This window comes from Cajanus cajan, chromosome 6, assembly GCF_000230855.2.
Source record: "Cajanus cajan strain Asha chromosome 6, NIPB_CcT2T_4, whole genome shotgun sequence".
NCBI lineage: Eukaryota > Viridiplantae > Streptophyta > Magnoliopsida > Fabales > Fabaceae > Cajanus > Cajanus cajan.
The window spans coordinates 62,770,584-62,789,635 of NC_138522.1; the positions used below are offsets into that span (position 1 = coordinate 62,770,584).

Consider the following 19,052-nt stretch of genomic DNA (forward strand, 5'->3'; position numbering starts at 1 on the left):
CCAGATCGACCTTTGCTAACCATCCAGCTCGCAGCAACCACGTCCAATAGATATCGTTTGATGGGTGCTTTCATTTTTCCCCTTTCCAGAACAACAATAAAAATAATAAAACAATGCTATTTTTGTATTTTTAACGCCTTTAGAAAAAAATGTTTGAAAAGTCCGAACAGGCCCGTAAAGTAGAAGCAACATAAAAGGGCCCAAAATCTCACATTCAATTCAACGTTCAAATCCCAAAAAAAGGTCAAAAATCATCTCCGATTATTGCAAATTTTCATTTATTCGCAACTTTCCAACTACCAATGGTCAGAGTCACGTTTTTTTCATTCTTCCCTCTCTCACTATCGTAGCCACAATGGCCAAAAAACCGTTACTCATCTTACTCCTCCTCCTCGCCGTACTCGCCGGAGCCTCCTCCAACGACGGCGGCGAGCTCGACTACTCCAAGCTCTCCGGCATTATAATCCCTGGCTTCGCCTCCACTCAGCTCCGAGCATGGTCCATTCTCGACTGTCCTTTCTCTCCGCTCGATTTCAACCCTCTCGATTTGGTCTGGCTCGACACAACCAAAGTACGTCGCAATCTCTCTCTCACTCTCTTCGTTGTTTCGCATTCTGTTGCATGAGGATCGAATCAACGAGAGTTTTTTTTTTCTTTTTTTTTTTTTTCTCGGTGATCGATATTTTGACTTTTAATTGTGACTGTTGTATTGCATCAATATTTGCCAATTCCGTCGCGTGTTTATGCCGGTGAAGACGTAAATTATCGAAGGACGCGTCCGAGAGAATTTATACGTTTAGAAAGAGTTTGTGAATTTGCTCTGACTGGAATGTAGTTTTAGCTCCGTTGTCTTGTCTCCTCTGTTTGTGTTACTATATATGAAAATTTTCTTGTTATATATGAAAATAGCGCTAGCGAGTTGCGAGTTAAAGAGTGAAGAGTATGGTATGTGACAGTGAGAATTCGTTTGTTTTGCAGCTTCTTTCTGCCGTGAATTGCTGGCTTAAGTGTATGGTGCTGGATCCTTACAACCAGACAGATCATCCTGATTGCAAGTCTCGTCCTGATAGTGGTCTTTCTGGTATCACAGAACTCGATCCAGGTTATATAACAGGTGTGCGTTTCTCTATGTTGTATGAGGTTTTAAATTGTGGTCGCTGTTTTGTTGCTTTATATATTGCAGAGTAATTATGGTCATGGATACTCGAAAACCTTGATGTTGCAGATGAAATTGCTGTGGGGAATTTTTTTTTAAAACCTTGGCTTTTGGCTTTGTCAAATATACGCATCTGTGTTTGTTCTAGTTTTTGTACTTATGGTTTGGGGATGTGTCATTTACCTGTTTAATGGCAGGACCTCTTTCATCGGTTTGGAAAGAATGGATTAAGTGGTGTATTGAATTTGGAATTGAAGCTAATGCCATAATTGCTGTTCCTTATGACTGGAGATTGTCACCATCTATGCTTGAAGAGCGGGATCTTTACTTTCATAAGCTAAAGTATGTTTACATCCTTGCATCTGACTTGTTGTATGCCACAGTTATTCTGCACAATGATTTGGATAAAATGCTTGCTTGATACAACTATGTTTTTATTTTGCTGGTTTGAATGTTTTGGTCGGGGGTTGATTTTTTTCTGCTAACCAACTAATTTTCAGTACTAGAAGTTTTCTTAAATGTGTACATGATAGTCATTAGTCACAATCTTGCTGCATTGTCTGTAAAATTGTATGTTTGTGCCCATGCCAACTTCATGAGAAAAAAAGAATATTTTTTCCTTTAGTCTAAGTTTGGAAGTTTTAAGAGAATGGCATGAAATAGAAGGGGAAGGGGTGGACTTGAAAATAGTTACACTTCCCATGTTCTTGGATGACTAATGAGAGAAGAAAGCAACGGGTAAAAATGTTGTTTAGTGTAAAATTTTAATATAATCCTATATACATTAAGTAACCAAATATATGGGGTAAAATACTAAATAACAAGTTTTTAAAATAAAAAGAGCCTCATCTATTCATTAGCTCGTCAGCTTGGAGGGGAACAAGCCCCCACATTACCTTCCTCTTTGTAAATTTTTAACTCCCAAACAAGGGAGTTGTTACTGGTTCCACCCCTTCATTACCTTTCATCTAAACAAATTCTTAGTTCAATTTCTTCAAACAAAAATAGTTGCAAGACTTGCGTAATAAATAGGTCATACAGTCTGTACTCGAGAACAGTTTATCATTCAAGATTAAGAGTATTCTCAATAACTTTAGTCTCTTCTTCATGTTTGTTTGTCAAACCTTAGCACTTGGTCATTCTAATATCCATATATACACAGAACATTGACAAATTTACACATACAAATTTGGAATTCTCTACTATGATATTTTGATAAGTATTGGTTATCTATAAGTGGATGAATTCTAATAGTACCTGTACACCTGATTCCAATTGTACCATTTCAAAAGTCAAAACTTGAGTTATTTATTTATTTTTCTCAAATGGTCAGATATTAGAACAAAATGGCTTGTGAGATATTTTGAGGATATTTGCATAAAATTGTATTTCTCTTTACAGATTAACATTTGAAACTGCTTACAAACTTCGTGGTGGCCCCTCTTTAGTTTTTGCCCATTCATTGGGTAATCATGTTTTCCGTTATTTCTTGGAGTGGTTGAAGCTAGAGATTGCACCAAAACATTATATCCAGTGGCTGGATCAACACATTCATGCCTATTTTGCTGTTGGTATGATTGATTTATGGGCATTTGTTACCCCTTTGAGGGTATTACAAATATGAATGAAATCAATGAATTGATAAGCTGATTTTTCTTCTATGCTTGGTTGTCCCAGGAGCTCCCCTTCTTGGTGCAACTGAAACTATTGAAGCAACACTTTCTGGATTTACATTTGGTCTTCCTGTATCCGAGGTTACCTTTTAATTTTTGCAATTTCTCTTATCTTTTGCATAACTGACATCACTTAGTTTTATTGTTGTTATTGTCACTTTTCTTTTGCATTACTTTTTTATCTGTTAATTTATCTTGTCTTGGGCGGAATCTGAACTATAAAAATAATAGCAAAGGGTAAATTATAAAGTTATTTTCATTATATTGACTGGTGTAAGCTTGCTTGGGATATGGTTAATGTATATAAATACAGAAGAGAAAAGTAATTTGATTTAAATTATAGTTGACTTACACAATACTAGCAATAAATAATTCACACTGTATTTCTTGGCATGAATTTTGAAGAACACCCCAAGAATTCAAGTAAAATGCTGTTTGTGTCTTATGTTTTGTGCTTCAATTGTTCAATAAGCAGTTGTAATAGTTGTGCTAAGTAGAACTGTAAATTTGGAAGAGAGACACAAGATCTAAACAGATCATATATCTCATCAAGGGGATGTTAATTCATAGTTACCTGATCTCTTAATGGTTATAGCACTGACTTACAGAATAGTCTGGAAGTGATACTATTCTATCATTCTCTGAGCCTAGATGATAATCAACTCCCAGATAAACATCAATCTGCTATCGATTAATAGATGGATTGATTTGGGCATATGTCCCATCCCATGTTTACTATTTCATATTCATATGCAGTTTTATTCTTTTCTTAATTCATGCTTATCATAATTTTTTTAAGGTATCAGGGGACAGCTCGATTGATGTTCAACTCCTTTGGTTCATCATTATGGATGATGCCTTTTTCCAAGTACTGCAAAACAGATAATAAATATTGGAAGCATTTTTCTGGGGGAAGGCATGTGGGTAAACAAACTTATCACTGTGATGAGCAGGAGTTTCGGTCAAACACATCAGGGTGGCCAACAAAAGTAATTAACATTGAAATTCCCTCAACTCGTGGTAAGGTTGATGATTCTTTTGCTTTTGCTTGTTATGGTACTTATGATCCTCAACTGCCTAATTGTAACATCTTCTTGCAGGATTTGATGCATACCCTTCATTTTCAGAAATACCTGAGGCCAACTTGTCCAGCATGGAGTGCGGACTACCTACTCAGTTATCTTTCTCAGCCCGTGAAGTATCAGATGGCACCTTTTTCAAGGCAATTGAAGATTATGACCCAGACAGCAAGAGGCTCTTGTATCAGTTAGAGAAGTTTGTATTATCTCAATAATAATTAAAAATATATTTTGCCAGTGTATTTCGATTATTTTATATGAAATGCCAAAAGGCAATCATCTGACGGAAAATATGTTCTTCCTATAGTTTAGTTGTTCTTAATATGCAACTAAATCCCTTCTTTCCTGAAGAAAAATTTAAACACAATATTTATAAATATGGTTACAACAGTGAGCTTTAAGAAGGAACTGTAAATATGGCGCTTGCATTTACCAGCAATTTATAATTAAAAATAAAAACCCGACTCTTCTCTAATATCTATTGTCCTAGCTGTCCTAAATTATAGGTTTTGACTAGTATGTTTTGTTGCTATGAGTGTGTTTTCATTTCTATTTTTATTTACTGTTTTTTTGGATTTTCTTTTACTTACTGCTAAGCATATTTATATTGTTATTTGTAGTTCTACTAAATGCTTGAATGTTTCAGATCATATCTTGGGGATCCTGTTCTTAATCCCCTTACACCTTGGGACCGGCCACCAATAAAAAATGTCTTCTGCATTTATGGGACTGATTCAAAGACAAAGGTATAGTTTCCTTCTACAAATGAGCATGCTATTATTTCTAATGTCTAGTTCAATTGCAAATACAAAATATTTCCATTCAAATGAAGTTTGGTCTTATATATGCATGCATTTAATTTAAATGCACCAACAGTGTAAAGATTTTTACATTGTCATCCAATTATACCTAGCATGATCACGATGTATAATAAGTTTGTTGATTTTTATAATAATTATACCTAGCATGATTTTTGATTGGTTAACATTGGTAATATTTACACTGACACTAATGTTTGGGTTGTGAACTCTATCAGACTTATGTTTTTGTTAACCATGTCTTACATTGCTATTTTATTTTTATGTAGCAAACATTGGGCCAATAAGTATGGTGCACTTGAATACATAAGTAGTGAGCTTTATTTGGTTTTGGAAGTTATGAAGTTCTTCAATCTTTTAGTTATATGGAATATCTACGTTTGTTGGAGTTACATTGCAAGTACTTATAGATTTTGTGATTCAATCATTTTATACTCCCCATCATGTTTATTTTCAACCCTTAACATTATTATTCCTTTCCCTCATTATGGTTAGTTGTGTTAAGCAGAGGCCACATGTAGAAGGAATATACAACAAAGAAGCATTTCATATCGAGTCTGAATAATTTAATAAAAAGGATTATTCTGGTCTCTCCAAACCTTAAATATTTTAAGTTCTATTGAAAATTAAAAACATTCAATACATGTTTCTCTCCATGATAGTCAGTTTAATAGCATTTCACATTCTAGACAGACTTTTTATCTGTGTGATATTCTGGTCTTTACTTCTTTTTGCTTATTGTTTGAATACTTAATACTTTCTAGTGGTATAGGGGTGACACTGGTATACTGCACCTTCATATCTTGCAGTTTTCACAGCTAAAACTTTTATGCTTTATTTAACTTCATAAATTTTGTCAATTGACAATTTCTGTATATGGACAATTTTTTTGCCTGTTTATCAACATTTACCTGTATCCTGAGATTCTTTATTTATATATCGTAAATCTTTGGGGAATCTGTTGATCATAAATAGTGTTGTTGTGAATGACATTTCTGGCATCTTGACTTTAAAAAATAGGTTGGTTACTACTTTGCCCCTAGCGGCAAGCCTTACCCTGATAACTGGATCATTACGGATGTCATTTATGAGTTTGAAGGATCTTTAATCTCAAGGTAACTGTCATATCTTTTCAGGCGTGTAGTTTTTTGTAGTTGTAAATGGAATGAAAATTCTATTGTTCTCTCTTTCTCTCATTTTTTATTTGTACTTCAGTGAGCATGTCTTTTTGCATAAAGACACAAAAGTATGTCTCCGTTGCACTATATATTTATGCTCTTTTGGTTTTGAGGCCAGGAAGAATACCATCTCTTCCTTTTTGGATGTTCAATCTCAATTCCTTTTCTATGTTCTCTTTTGTTTGACCTTTTACCTTAGAAGGGAAAGGGAGGGGGAAAGAGGGATTCAATGAAGTATATTAGCTGTGCAAAACAATTATATTGTCAATTGAACTAGTGTGCAGAGTATTTGGACACTGCAGCTCCTTTTTTGCTGTTGTCTTGCAAAACGTTGGTTGTGTCACCTCATCAATAGATCATATTTTTCTTATCACGACAATACTAAGAATCTCTTGGGTTTAGGCCATGCCAATTTATCATAACCAGTTCTTGCAAGAAGAAAATCTATACTATATTTTTTGGTAGTCATCATATTCATATCATCTCTTATTATTATTATTTTTGCAGGGGGGATGGTTTGTTGGTTAAAATTTTTTGGCATTAAAATTTTATATTAGTATTATTTTCAACAAAGCAATTTGTAAAATAGGGAAATAGTTATTACTATTACAGTTCTTATTTGTACATTTTTTTCTGGATATTCTATTTAAACTTGTTAAAGTGTTTTAGTTTCAACTGTCAGGTCAGGGAATCTGGTTGAAGGGAACCCTGGAGCCATAAGTGGTGATGAGACGGTAAGCTCAAACTATGTTTCCTTTACTGTGGTTGTGATGATGTAGGATTGCACAATGTATTTATGGGCCATTTATCCTACTTTTGTACTTCCACTGTTTTTGGAATTGCAATGTGTGAGCAACTGAGCATTACATGTACATTCTACAATTGGTTTACTACAAAATCAACTCTTTACAGGTGCCATATCTCTCCCTTTCCTGGTGCAAGAACTGGCTTGGGCCCAAGGTGAACATAACAAGAGCTCCTCAGGTATTGCAGTCTAAACATGATGTGTAAGTTGTGTTCAATTCAAGTGTGATTATGTTTTTTTTCCCAGTTATGTTTTTGGGATCAAGTTAAATAGATTTGTAAATGTGTGTTATTGAATTATTAATTTGCCAGTACTTACAGTATTGAATTAATGCTGCATGTCTTTATTTGTTTATATGGATGGGTGTGTGTCCACGAGTTGTAAGCCAGCCCATAAGGACATAAGAAGTCACTACTGAAAATGAATGATATTGATAAAGAGATAAAGGAATTTGTTTTTCACTTCATTATGCCTATTCACTCTATTGTGGTTTGATGTGGTGGTGTTTCTTTTTTATTATCCCCCATCCACTTTTCTAGTGTTTATGTGTTTCAAACTACTCTAGCATCCAGAGGCTCTTGAATCAGTCTCTGACTTAATAATTTCCTGACCATAAGCATCTCAAACCAGATGCCATCGAATTTTGATTTATAGAAAGCTCTATCTTTTCATCTCTGATATCTCTTGTTATTGTACCTTAATCTTCTTTATATATATATATATATATATATATATATATATATATTTTATCATCATTTAGCTTCATTTGCATGCATACTGATATTTATATCACAATATTTATATTTATCTTTGTTCTGACTTTTCAGTCAGAGCATGATGGTTCCGATGTGCAGATTAATTTGAATGTGGAACATCACCATGAAGAAGATATTGTTCCAAACATTACTCGATTGCCTAAGGTTAAGTACATAACATATTATGAAGATTCAGAAAGTCTTCCTGGGAAGAGGACAGCAGTTTGGGAGATAGATAAAGGTGCATGGCTTGTCCTTGGAGTTGTCATGGACTAACAAGCGCTGTTATTTATGACTAAAATAATGGTAGCTAGATTATGATGGTCATGCAGACAAAGTTAATTCAGTGTTGATAAATGTCTTGTCAATTTTATAACTGGATTTAGAGGTCAATGCTCACAAAATTTACAAACACTTAAAAGAATTCATTCACTTAGCAAAAGATTAGGGTTTCAGTACGAAACCAAATATTGGGTCAAGGAAATGTTTTGGTTAAATGTTATGTAAATTTGATCCTCCAAAGTCATGTCTTACCTCATTAGTCCTTGAAAAATTTAGTTATCAAATTAGCCCCTCAGATATTTAAATCGTCATCATTAGTCCTTAAAGATTTTGCATCAAATTAGTCTTTTAAAGATTTAATCTGTGGCACCAAATTAGTCTCTCAAACATCTTAAGTATGACCATATTGGTCCTTTATAGAGGATTAAAGCGGTGAATAATAAAATCTGAGGGTTTAATTTGGTGGCGGATTATAGCTTTGAGGTAGTCAGCGAGAATAACTAAAATGTCACCATATTGGTTTTTACGGAGGACTAAAATGGTGATAAGAAGAATCTGAGGAACTAATTTGATGATAAATTAAATCTTTGGGGGATTAATTTGGTGGCAAAATCTTTGGAGGATTAAAGTAGTGACAAAAATAATCTTTAGGGGACTAATTTGGTAACCAATATTTTTGAAGGAGAAATGTGGTGACACGTATAACTTTAATGACCAAATTGAGGGTTTGATCTGAAATATAAATTTGTTTTATTGATTAATGATTACTACTTTTTATGGATGAGCAAGAAGTATGGTCTCAGTATCTGCATGTCTTTAACAATAAAACAATCGAGTACAAGGATACATACAAGTAAACTAACACAATATTCTTGTAGCAAATCACAGGAACATCGTTAGATCACCAGTGCTAATGAGGGAGTTGTGGCTTGAGCTGTGGCATGATATCCATCCTGATGCAAAAACGGAGTTTGTCACAAAAGGTATTTCAAACTAAATTTATTAACAATTTTTAAACAGTTCAGCTGAGAATGTCCCATTACTTTGTGGCTTTGTTCCATTACAGGTAAGCGTGGACCTTTAAGAGAAGAGGACTGTTATTGGGATTATGGGAAAGCTCGTTGTGCATGGCCAGAGTACTGTGAATATAGGTAGTTTTCTTTCTCCTATATTTAAGTTTGATTTATTATTTTTGCGAGGATTATGATTTTGGAAATCTTAGCAAACATATTTCCAATTAAGGAAGAATTAACCAAATTCAGAAATAATTATAATTCCATGTTCACAGAATGGGTACTGGTTAAGTTAGCTGAATTACAGAATTAATCATAAATCCCAACATTTGTTAACTTTTATTTAATTGGAATTTTGTATGAAAAAGTTCCTAAATTGGAACCATTTTATTCTTTATTTACTTTTTAAAATTCTTTTAATATGTCAGTTGATCATAATGTAGGTATGTTTTTGGTGATGTTCACTTGGGACAAAGCTGCAGGTTGAGATATACTACAGCTGATTTGTTGTCGCATTATTTGTAAATAGTAAGGTACCTTCTATGATGTTCCTAATGTTGTTCTTCTCCTTTATTTGTCTTGAACGTGCACTGTTATATGATTTTAAATATGATTTTGATTAGGGTAGCCTAGCCTTGAGAAATAATTTAGTTACAAATTGCTCAATTGTCATGACTCTTGCATTTGTCAAGTCCTTACCTCCTAAGTCATTCTCTTAACTAATCTGAATTGCAATTATTAGTGATTTGCACAAGCACAAGTAATAGACTTAGTGTGCACAAATGAATATTTTGCCTCATTCAATAGCTTCTTAACATTGTTTTGCAACATCAACGAAGAAATCACTAATAGCTTCTTAACATTGTTTTGATCTATCAAGTATTGTTGCCAAATTATGAAGGTGGCAGATTTTTACACAACTTGAGCAGTTGAGCTAAATTTACACAATCTGGAGTTATTAAATTACTAAATTTAATTGATTATAAACTCAAAATCTAATATAGAAGGCACATAAACCTCTGTATGCAAGGCAAAAATAGGACAAAAAATTGCAGTTATACAACGAGTTTCTTACCAAATAATAATAACAATAACAATAAAATAATATTTTCGTAAGGCTTTGCATTACGAAGGAAAGTATGTTGATAGAAAAGTACTATTTGGCCTATTAATGAGACACTCACTTATTATCCATATAAGTGGATGCATTTATCAGCCTAGTAACAATATAAGTCAGACTTATTTGTGGGAAAAATTATTCCTTGGATTACGAGTGATTAAATACCACTTGAACCATTTAATTTTATGGGTATTTTGGAAATAAAATTTAAATTTTATGACATTATTAATTAAAAATAACTAATTAAATTATTTGCATTAGTTTTAATGAATTAATTATTTGTTTCTTATATAAAGAACGAGGTAGTAATATATATATAATTATTTATTTGATCCTTATAGTTTGCAAAAACATTACTTTTTAGTCCCTATTATTAAATACTGCTTGTTTAATCCCTACACAAGAACTTTTAGTTCCATTTTGGCCCCTACCACTAAATTGGATGACTTGACCCTGACATGTGTCGCGCTATATTATTTTGTCCTTATACTTGTGTTATTTTTGGTTACTATACTTGTGCAACTGTCACATTTTAGTCCTTCCACATGGAAACTATTCCTTTTAATCTGTATTTGAGCTTTTAATTTTTATTTATTTATTATGTTTTAGTCTTTATGAATACCTCTTCGCTTTCTCTTCCCTTCTCCTTCTCTTGTTGTCCCCTCTATGTTCCCTTTTTCGTTTTCCTCATTTCATCAACAGAATTGAAAGTGTTGTTTAGAGACATTAAAACAAATGGTTTTTAAGTGTATGTATTAAAAAGTAAAGTTTGTACAACTATAGTAACCAAATGAGTAATTAAACATCAACTTGGGTTGGTGCGAGTGACGAGGAACTCACATTGCTTAATCAAGTAACTAGAGTTTACTTATCCAACTCTTGTAGATGCATAAAACTCAAGATGGAAAAAGATGTTCACTTATTTTATAACATCTCGGACACATTGGAATGAGAAGGATTTAAAGATTATATAAGTATGAGATTGTATAGTTGAGGATGACTTAAAAGAATTAATTTATACTATCTATACCAACAAGATGCATCTATTTTTTGATAGCATATCTCATAAGAACTCTACAGTTAAGCGTGCTTAACTTGGAGTAATTTAATGATAAATGATCTTTTGAGAAGTTTCTTAGAAAATGTACAAGTGAGGACAAAGCATATTAAAAATTTTTGTGTTGATTTGTGGGATTAGTTATTGATCTTAAAAACGGACGAACATCTTAGAAAAGACTATCCATGAGAGGTTCTAATTGATAAAAGGTTTTAACCAATAAAAAATTGTGTGATGTGTCACTGAGTGAAGTGTCGTGAAGTGTTGAGACATTAAATCTGAGGGGTGTAAGGTGTTACATATTTAGTGTTTGTCAAATTTTTAAGGAAAATTGTCTTTATATTCGAGAACACTTATTGGTAGTAAAAAAAGAAAAGTGTAATTAAACTTAATATATTTTCTGTTCTCAAGAATATCAATAATCTTGCTTTCTATTCTTATCTGACATTTCATTCTTCAGTCATGTCATAAAATATTATTCGGAATCTAAAATCGTATACATAGACTAGGGTGCCTATTTGGTCTGTGTTTTTACTGTTATTTCAAGCTTTCAGTTTTTTCACCCCAGGTGCTGATGTGATTACCTTCTGGCAATTTTTACTGGATGACACGCTGCATACGCAATTTTCAGCTTTTTGGACTCTGGCCGCTCTTTGGCATTGTAGACTTGCGGGGCCACTGTATATCAAGCAAATTCTTTGTTTGCTCGTTTGGAACTTAGACTCAACTTCTTAATTCCTCTATTCATCCACAATTTGCACAGTATATCTTGGGCCAGATCACAGTCAATGTTGTACTATACTGTTACTAGCAGCGGACTCTCCTCACCGATATATTACCGGTGGCATCTGATGTGCGTCTTCATATACTCTACATATCGAAACTCAGGTTATTGGCTTCTGTTTGTTGAAACACGATTTACACTGCCATTGGTTAAACTAGGTGCACCTTTTTATTCTTGGTTACTCAAGTGACCAGTTCCCGCATTGCCATCCATGAGAAATTATATAGGTCAAATTTGTGGTGGATTTGTAAATTTGTGCTGGTCAAAATGGTGATATGCTAAAACCCTTTGTTAGAAAAAGTTGACATGGAAAGTGACAATACAAATAGTGTAGACGACAATAGTGAGGCTGAAAACTTTTGTTCTCTGATTTCGTAACATAGACATTCTTTCACTACATTTGCCAATGTCAACTACTTCTCTCTTTATTTTTACACCACAAATCTATGCTGAAACTTGAAAGCTCAGCCTGTTTAACGGTTTAAGATGTACGATTCGAAGGTTGATAATCATGTCTTGATTTTTCAGTTTGTTGTTGTAGGCCCCTTCCCAGGAAAGGCAAAACAATTTTGTAATATTTTTTTATTAGCACGTTTGTGAATAAGATTCTTAATTTCCCAATCTGTTATCTTTTTGGTTTAGGATGTACTGTGTCTTTTTTGTTCTCGCTCAACGAAGGAGTAGAACGTAATAATATTTTAAAATGTAGACTGGGGTAACTAATTCCTTAAATCTAGGCAATTATTTTACTAATAATTACTGTCATTTTCTACAATTGATCAGTATTTTCTCAATCTAATCCTTGTGTAGATTGAATTTCGGATAGTAATAAATACCTCACTGCAAAGCATGTGTGATCTTATAGTTTTATTTGATTACAAGGGTAGAAATAGGTTAAGTTGGGGTTTGTACGGTTTGAGTTGAACATGTTTGTCAAATTTAAAATTTGATGTTGACCCATTTACGAGGTGCAGTTTTTTTTTTTTTTAATAACATTTGACATTTATGTGTGTTGTAGAGTTGTTTTTCCATTAAAAACTAAAGTTTTATTAATATAACTTTCGCATTATAAGGTAAAACTTTATTTTGATTAAAGGATAATATTACATATATCTAAAGTCTACCAAAAGAAAACATGTATCTAAAGTATATATATTTTTTTTAAGTTTTGTCCCTTTGAAAGATTGATCTAACACGAAACTTTATTTAAAAGATTACGATATGGTGAAGTCTTTAAAATAAACTAAACTCTCTTAACCCTAAGCGTGTGGTTCGGCGGTAAGGGTTGATCCAAGCTTAAACAAGGTCAGGAGTTTGAATCTTGTCTTGTGTATGCAGTCGCATTAAATTTTGAGGTCAGCTATCCCACCCCCTTTGAAGTGCTCGAACGTAGCGAGGAGATTAGTCACTGCTATCGACCCTGGATACTCCAGGGACGAACAAAAAAAAAAAAAAAAACTAAACTCTCTCAATAGATTAATGAAACTAAACTAATACACAAATTAGCTTATTTAAAATTTTAAACAAATTTTATCTTTATATATAGGTAAGAATAATTAACTCGAACAAAAAATGCTTTTTTAAGGCGAATTTTTTACAAGTGTTTTAGGGGTTTTGTTTCAATGAAAGTGTTTTATTGATCTTTTATCTCTTTTTATGTATAATCTTTATATTTATTTCTAAATTATATTTTAGTATTTTCTTAATAGAATTTATTAATAGACAAGAATGATTGTGTCATAATATAAATTATTTATTATAAATCTAAAATATAATTTATATGTTAAAAATATTTATATTATGAATTTTAATAATAACATAATTTATAATATTTGATAATGTACATCCACTTATTTCTTAATTGAAATTTATTAGTTTTAATTTGTTAAAATACTCAAATTTAAACAAGTAGATATATACTAACAAATCTTACAAATATTTATTAATTTACACTCACTTATTTTTTTCTAGTTAGAACATAATAGTATTTCAAGATAATCTTAATTAAAATTTGTTAACGTATTGAAACTAAGAAATATATGAGTATACATGAGCAAATTCTTAATCATATATTAAAATATTTAATTATTATAAATTTTACTTATATAAAATAAACAATTATCCTCTAAAATACTAGTTAACAAAATTATAATATCCAAATATTACAATAAAAGTTGATACCCTTAGTTAAGCTTTTATTCTTTAAACTTAAAAATACAGCAATATTGTTAAACTTTTTCAAAATATATATTTTATCCCTTTTGTCCAATATATCAGAAAATGATGTGGCTTTTTTTTTTTTTTTTTTTTTTAACAATTTACTGGATGACACAACATAAGTTCCATTTTGGCCCCGAGATTTGACATATGCAAGACATTTAATGTTTGAACAAAACTTTAAATTGCAGCACTGAGTCTAAGACGCAGACTTAAACTTAGAAATCGTATTTCAGACATTCTTAGTTCGAGTTCGAGGACCCAAACCCAAAGACACGAGTTAAGACTTAAGAGAGAGAAATTTGAATCTTCTTTCCACAGAATCTTTTTGATAAAGAAGCAAGTACTGTGTACTATTATTGTCTATAAATCACAGATGGTAATAGTTGATTACAAGAAATGAGTAGCTATTCCACAAATATTGCTGAGAAAAAGCTTGTTTGATAACGACATACGTGGAGTGAGATTTGGTTTGTCAACATTAAGACTACATTCAAAGGGTAAAGTGTGAAATTATATTCATTAATTGAAAAATGATTTGAGATTGTGATATGATATAAGTTCATATTTAATAAATTATGAAATTATCTTAATTAAATTTCCAATCAATGATTATCATAAATCTTTAAAATTCATCCTCATTATAAGGTCAAATTTTGTTTAGTTTTGGCAAATGTTCAGAATAAACACTTTCTAGTTCTTAAAATAAGTCATCACAATTTCATAAAGGAGTCCACTCCCTTTGTGTGTATTAGGAATACAAAGCTGTCGCATAAAAACATGTTCAGAAATATAACTAAGGATTTTGGGAGAATGATAAATGATACATAAAAACAATGTGCCAGAAAACCCGGATTAGCTGCTCTTTTTTATCTCGAATAAATATTTGAGTTCCATGTGACACCTTCTGTCATCATCTTCAAACTGTAAGACAGCAACCAAATAGGAAAAAGTTCATCCATCCATATGGATCAAATGTACAGATTATAAAGAGTAAACCACAATATTCTTTCTAATAACCAGACAACTTGAGAAATAATGGAAGCTCTTCAAATTTTCAAACATTTGGATTTCAACTTTGTAATAGCCTTTAGCAGATTGAAATATAATGATTGTAAAATACGTAAATGAAAATTAAATAACTAATCCTTTTAGGTGTGGAAAGTGGTAAGGAGGAAGACATGAAGAGTGTAAAGGTAGTATGATATTCATTTCACCTTCGCATGCCTTTGTTGTACTTAACAAATTCAAAATGATTTTTGTTCCAAATTTCTTACCTTTTTAACAAGCATCTACTAAACTAAGTTCTTGGCTGGTCTTATTATATTTCTGATGGAGATAAAACTCAGCCTCTATGCATTAGTGACATCACAGCAATAGTGAAAATAGCAGAATTGAAAATAATTGGATCCCAGTTATTAAGAGTTTTGAGCAGAATGTAGAAGTTTTCCTATATTTGAGATGTCTAGGGCAGATGCACCTTAAATTGAATTCCTAAAATTAAAGGAAAAAATAAAAGAAAAATGGATCATACTTTGCAAGTGTTATGGCAATGTTAAACAAGTTTCAGATTATAGATATTTGAATAAAACTCCCATAACATCAACAATACTTGATAAAACTCTATTACTGCAGGTATACAACCAAGCAGAGAGTAAGCAGCATATATATTGCCTTCCAGATAGAAAATCCCCTTTGAATGAATTAAGAAAATTGAACACATTAAAATTATGAGCAAAGCATCCAATTAGAAAATGAATTTGTACTTCCCCATACCTTAAGTTTGGCCGAGTAAACACCCCTTGCAAGTGCACCAGAGGGAGTGGTGTCCTCCTTCAAGGCATATACATATGGCTCCTTTTGAGGAGCAAATGTACCCAACATTCCTTTGCTCTGATCAACTGAAAAAGTCCAAGAACACAATCAAATTATCATTGTAATACATTAAAAAAGGCATCATTACCATTGGACCAAATTCTAACAACGCATACAAATAAAGCAAGAAAGGACCTTAATGATCACAAAAAATGCATTCTTTTAGACCAAACCCAGACTTAAAGATGCTATATGAATAGACCAAATACTTAGTACTATTACCAACCGCTCCTCAAATACTAAAACCCATGAAGCATGATTACTTTTCTTGTTTGAGGTGTTAAACACTTATCTACATTGACACCTACACAATAAGTGTTAGACACTCCTCATTTGGTGTCCAGTGAAAAAATTATATTTTGTTAAATTGGACACTCTTAAGTGGACACTTCCATATGGGTCATAAGTACAAACTAGGGTGGGCTTAATGGTGATAAGTTTTGGTAGTTTGTCAGAAGTCGTAAGTTCAAACCTGTTGCCACTTGCCACCATTGTACTCACACACACACACACAAAAAAAAAGTGTTGAACAGTGTTTGTATTGACCTATAAATGTTAGGAGCCAGGTTGAAACAGAGTCATAGGACAAAATATTAATAGTTTCAAACATTTGGTTTTCAAAACTCAATATCATAAAGCTACATATTCAGATTATCTAACAACCGAAACAGAGAAAAGTACTATAAATAGTGTACCTTGAAGCCCTCCTTTCCACACACTGTTGGAGTATGTCAAGCCAGACACAATGTTATGCAGAACACTAAATTTTAGCTTAAGCTGATAGCGAGACCCCTCCCGGAGAGTGAATAGGGTACAACCATTCTGTTTTTCATCCACAGGTAAAGGAGTAACAATTTCACCAAAATCCTCGGAGAGAATTCCTATGGAGTGGAATTTCACTTCAGGATCCAATTTATCTGTGAAAAGAAAGAACTTAAATAGAAAGCAAACAAAAAGTTCTATGAAGCATAAACAAGGATAATAAACAAACTCAAACAAACCATCTAAATCACTTTCCAAGCAACCCAACAGCTTCTCCTTCCACCTCCTTAGGCTTTCGTCCTCCTACACAGCACAATTAACCTCAAAATCAGAAGAAGAAAAAAATACAAGTAAAAATAACAATACTGTAGGTGCACAACTAGAAATCACTCTATAAACCAATGTCATCAGCCTATGAGTTATCACTTTGATATCGTATGTAGTATTTATTCAAAAAGAAAAAGAAAAAGAACGAGAACAAGAACAATACATTGTGAGTAATTTAGCTACGGCTTTCTCAAAAGGAAGTAACCACAAAAACTTAAAAGTTTAAGACACTTGACAAATACTTAGAATTAGTTGAGCCATTTTAAACACTGCAAAGTTTACAAAGTTTTCACCATTCATTTTGTTTGGGCTTCACTTTTAAATACTATATAGCTAGTGAAAAATTCAGCCTTGTAGTTCAAGGGAGGTTTCTAAACAAAATCCTTGACACTAACAATCCATTCAAAAACCCGAAAAATTCGATCTTCCCGCTACCCCACTAATCACAACATCAAATAGGTTCGGAAAAAATGCAGAACAAAAAAGGGGGTGAAAATCACAAAAATTTAAAAACCTTGTCTCGTTCGATCTGTTCCTTGAGAGAAAGAAGAGGCCCAGGAACAAAGACAGCATTTTTATTATGGTGAATGGCTCCTTCTTCCTCTTCCTCTGCTTCTTCCTCCTCTTCTCTAGCGTGATCATAAACATCACTTGCTTTTCCAGTCACTTCCTGTTTGCTTTCATCAATCCCAGATGAAGGGCCTGCTTCTTCCTGTGCTCTCTTCCCATTCCCACTCTCCATCTTTCTGTCTCTCTCTCTCCAATCACAAAAAATAGAAGCTCTTCCGTTATTATGATATCTGTGTTTGGAAATTTTGGCACGATATTCAAAGAGAAGGAAAAGAAGAGTGAGAAAGAGCAGTAACAGTAACAGTGAGTGGCACATTCACGCTGTTTTGTCTTTCTCACTTACAAGTGTTGACTGACACAAACAATTTATTAAGGGTGCATCTGTCCGTTTCAATTTCAGCATTTTCACACACATTTGTCCCCACTATGTCGCATGCCTCCTTTCTCCTTTCCATTTTTAATGCTCCCAATACTACATACTTTTCGCAATTCCATTAATTAATTTATAAAAATAATTAATTTTTATTAATAATATTATGAAATTAAATTTTATTTTAAAAATATTTTAAAATGAATAAATTCAACACTTAAGGATATTAAAAAGAATAGTAATTAATACAGCTTAAAATAAGTAATTATTTCTTATAATTAAAACAAAAAATTATATTCATTTGTTTCTTATATAAAGGATTAGAGGGGGTATATTTATTTTCTTAAAAAAACTTTATATTGTTTATATTTTTCTCTCTTGTCTTCGCATCTTTCTAAAATTATAATAAATTGTGTAACCAAAAAAAATATAATAAATTTTTTTAGAGAAAAAGAAAGATACTAAGTAAGATAGTTGTTAATAGAATTGATTTTGCAATTTGGGTCCTTCCACAACATTTTAATTTTCAAACTCATGAAAGATATAATGAAACACTTTTATCCCATGTGAAAAATAATTATATTTCATTCAATGTTAAATCATATTTATCACTTTCACAAAAAAATATATCATATTTATAACTCAAAAAATACTTAACACTCTCTTACTAATATTTTCTTTTATTATTAATTAAAAATTACAAAATTTGATGGTCCATCATTAAATTAAGGAATACTCATTAAATTAGTAACAACATTCACAAAATATATGATTCACAATAAATTTTAATCAATAAAAAAATATTGAAGAGAAAGTATAAGAAAGTGTTGCTACACTAACATTTCTCTTATAACTTTACTCCCACATCATGTTTGGTTACAATTGCTTATAAAGATATCATTTTGATTTTAAAATATTTTGAAAGTTTATAAAAGTAATTACATTTTACAACATAAATTATCTAAACACATAAGTTAATATTAGTGATAATACATTTTTTTTTGTATGATGTCACGAGTGTGACATCTTTTATAATAAAAATAACTCATTTTTTTAGAAATCATAATACATATCTTTCACTAAAAACAATTATGTTTGAATAAATAAAAAAACATCATTTGAAATGACAAAACTCTCTTTTACTATAACTTGACAATTAATTTTTAACTCTTATAACTAACTTTGAAATTTTAAGAGAAAAAAAATACATT

At 32.0% G+C, this 19,052-nt stretch overlaps 2 protein-coding genes across 5 annotated transcripts; one reads left to right on the forward strand and one right to left on the reverse strand.

The window, feature by feature from the left end:
• The first annotated feature begins 171 nt into the window (after nucleotides 1-171).
• On the forward strand, nucleotides 172-12,247 carry PSAT1 (phospholipid sterol acyl transferase 1). Of its 4 annotated transcripts, none has more exons than XM_020364709.3 (16): nucleotides 174-571; nucleotides 979-1,114; nucleotides 1,354-1,498; nucleotides 2,558-2,727; nucleotides 2,834-2,910; nucleotides 3,636-3,849; nucleotides 3,930-4,095; nucleotides 4,555-4,654; nucleotides 5,747-5,841; nucleotides 6,587-6,638; nucleotides 6,817-6,888; nucleotides 7,537-7,705; nucleotides 8,625-8,729; nucleotides 8,813-8,897; nucleotides 9,203-9,292; nucleotides 11,505-12,247. In XM_020364709.3, the coding sequence occupies exons 1-15, from the start codon at nucleotides 356-358 to the stop codon at nucleotides 9,282-9,284; spliced, it is 1,884 nt and encodes a 627-aa protein (XP_020220298.1). In that variant the 5' UTR covers nucleotides 174-355; the 3' UTR covers nucleotides 9,285-9,292; nucleotides 11,505-12,247. The 4 variants fall into 4 exon arrangements, 3 of the variants coding, with proteins under 3 accessions (XP_020220298.1, XP_020220296.1, XP_020220295.1); XM_020364707.3 differs by having other exon boundaries at nucleotides 175-571; nucleotides 3,930-4,104; nucleotides 9,203-9,287; XM_020364706.3 differs by having other exon boundaries at nucleotides 177-571; nucleotides 3,930-4,104.
• Nucleotides 12,248-14,627: 2,380 nt separating this feature from the next.
• LOC109804134 (rho GDP-dissociation inhibitor 1) lies at nucleotides 14,628-17,819 on the reverse strand. The gene is made up of 5 exons (XM_020365914.3): nucleotides 17,416-17,819; nucleotides 16,814-16,877; nucleotides 16,508-16,729; nucleotides 15,714-15,838; nucleotides 14,628-14,861 (listed from the first exon to the last, which is right to left on the reverse strand). Exons 1-5 carry the CDS (start codon nucleotides 17,785-17,787, stop codon nucleotides 14,793-14,795), a joined length of 852 nt encoding a protein of 283 aa, XP_020221503.1. The 5' UTR covers nucleotides 17,788-17,819; the 3' UTR covers nucleotides 14,628-14,792.
• Nucleotides 17,820-19,052: the final 1,233 nt, after the last annotated feature.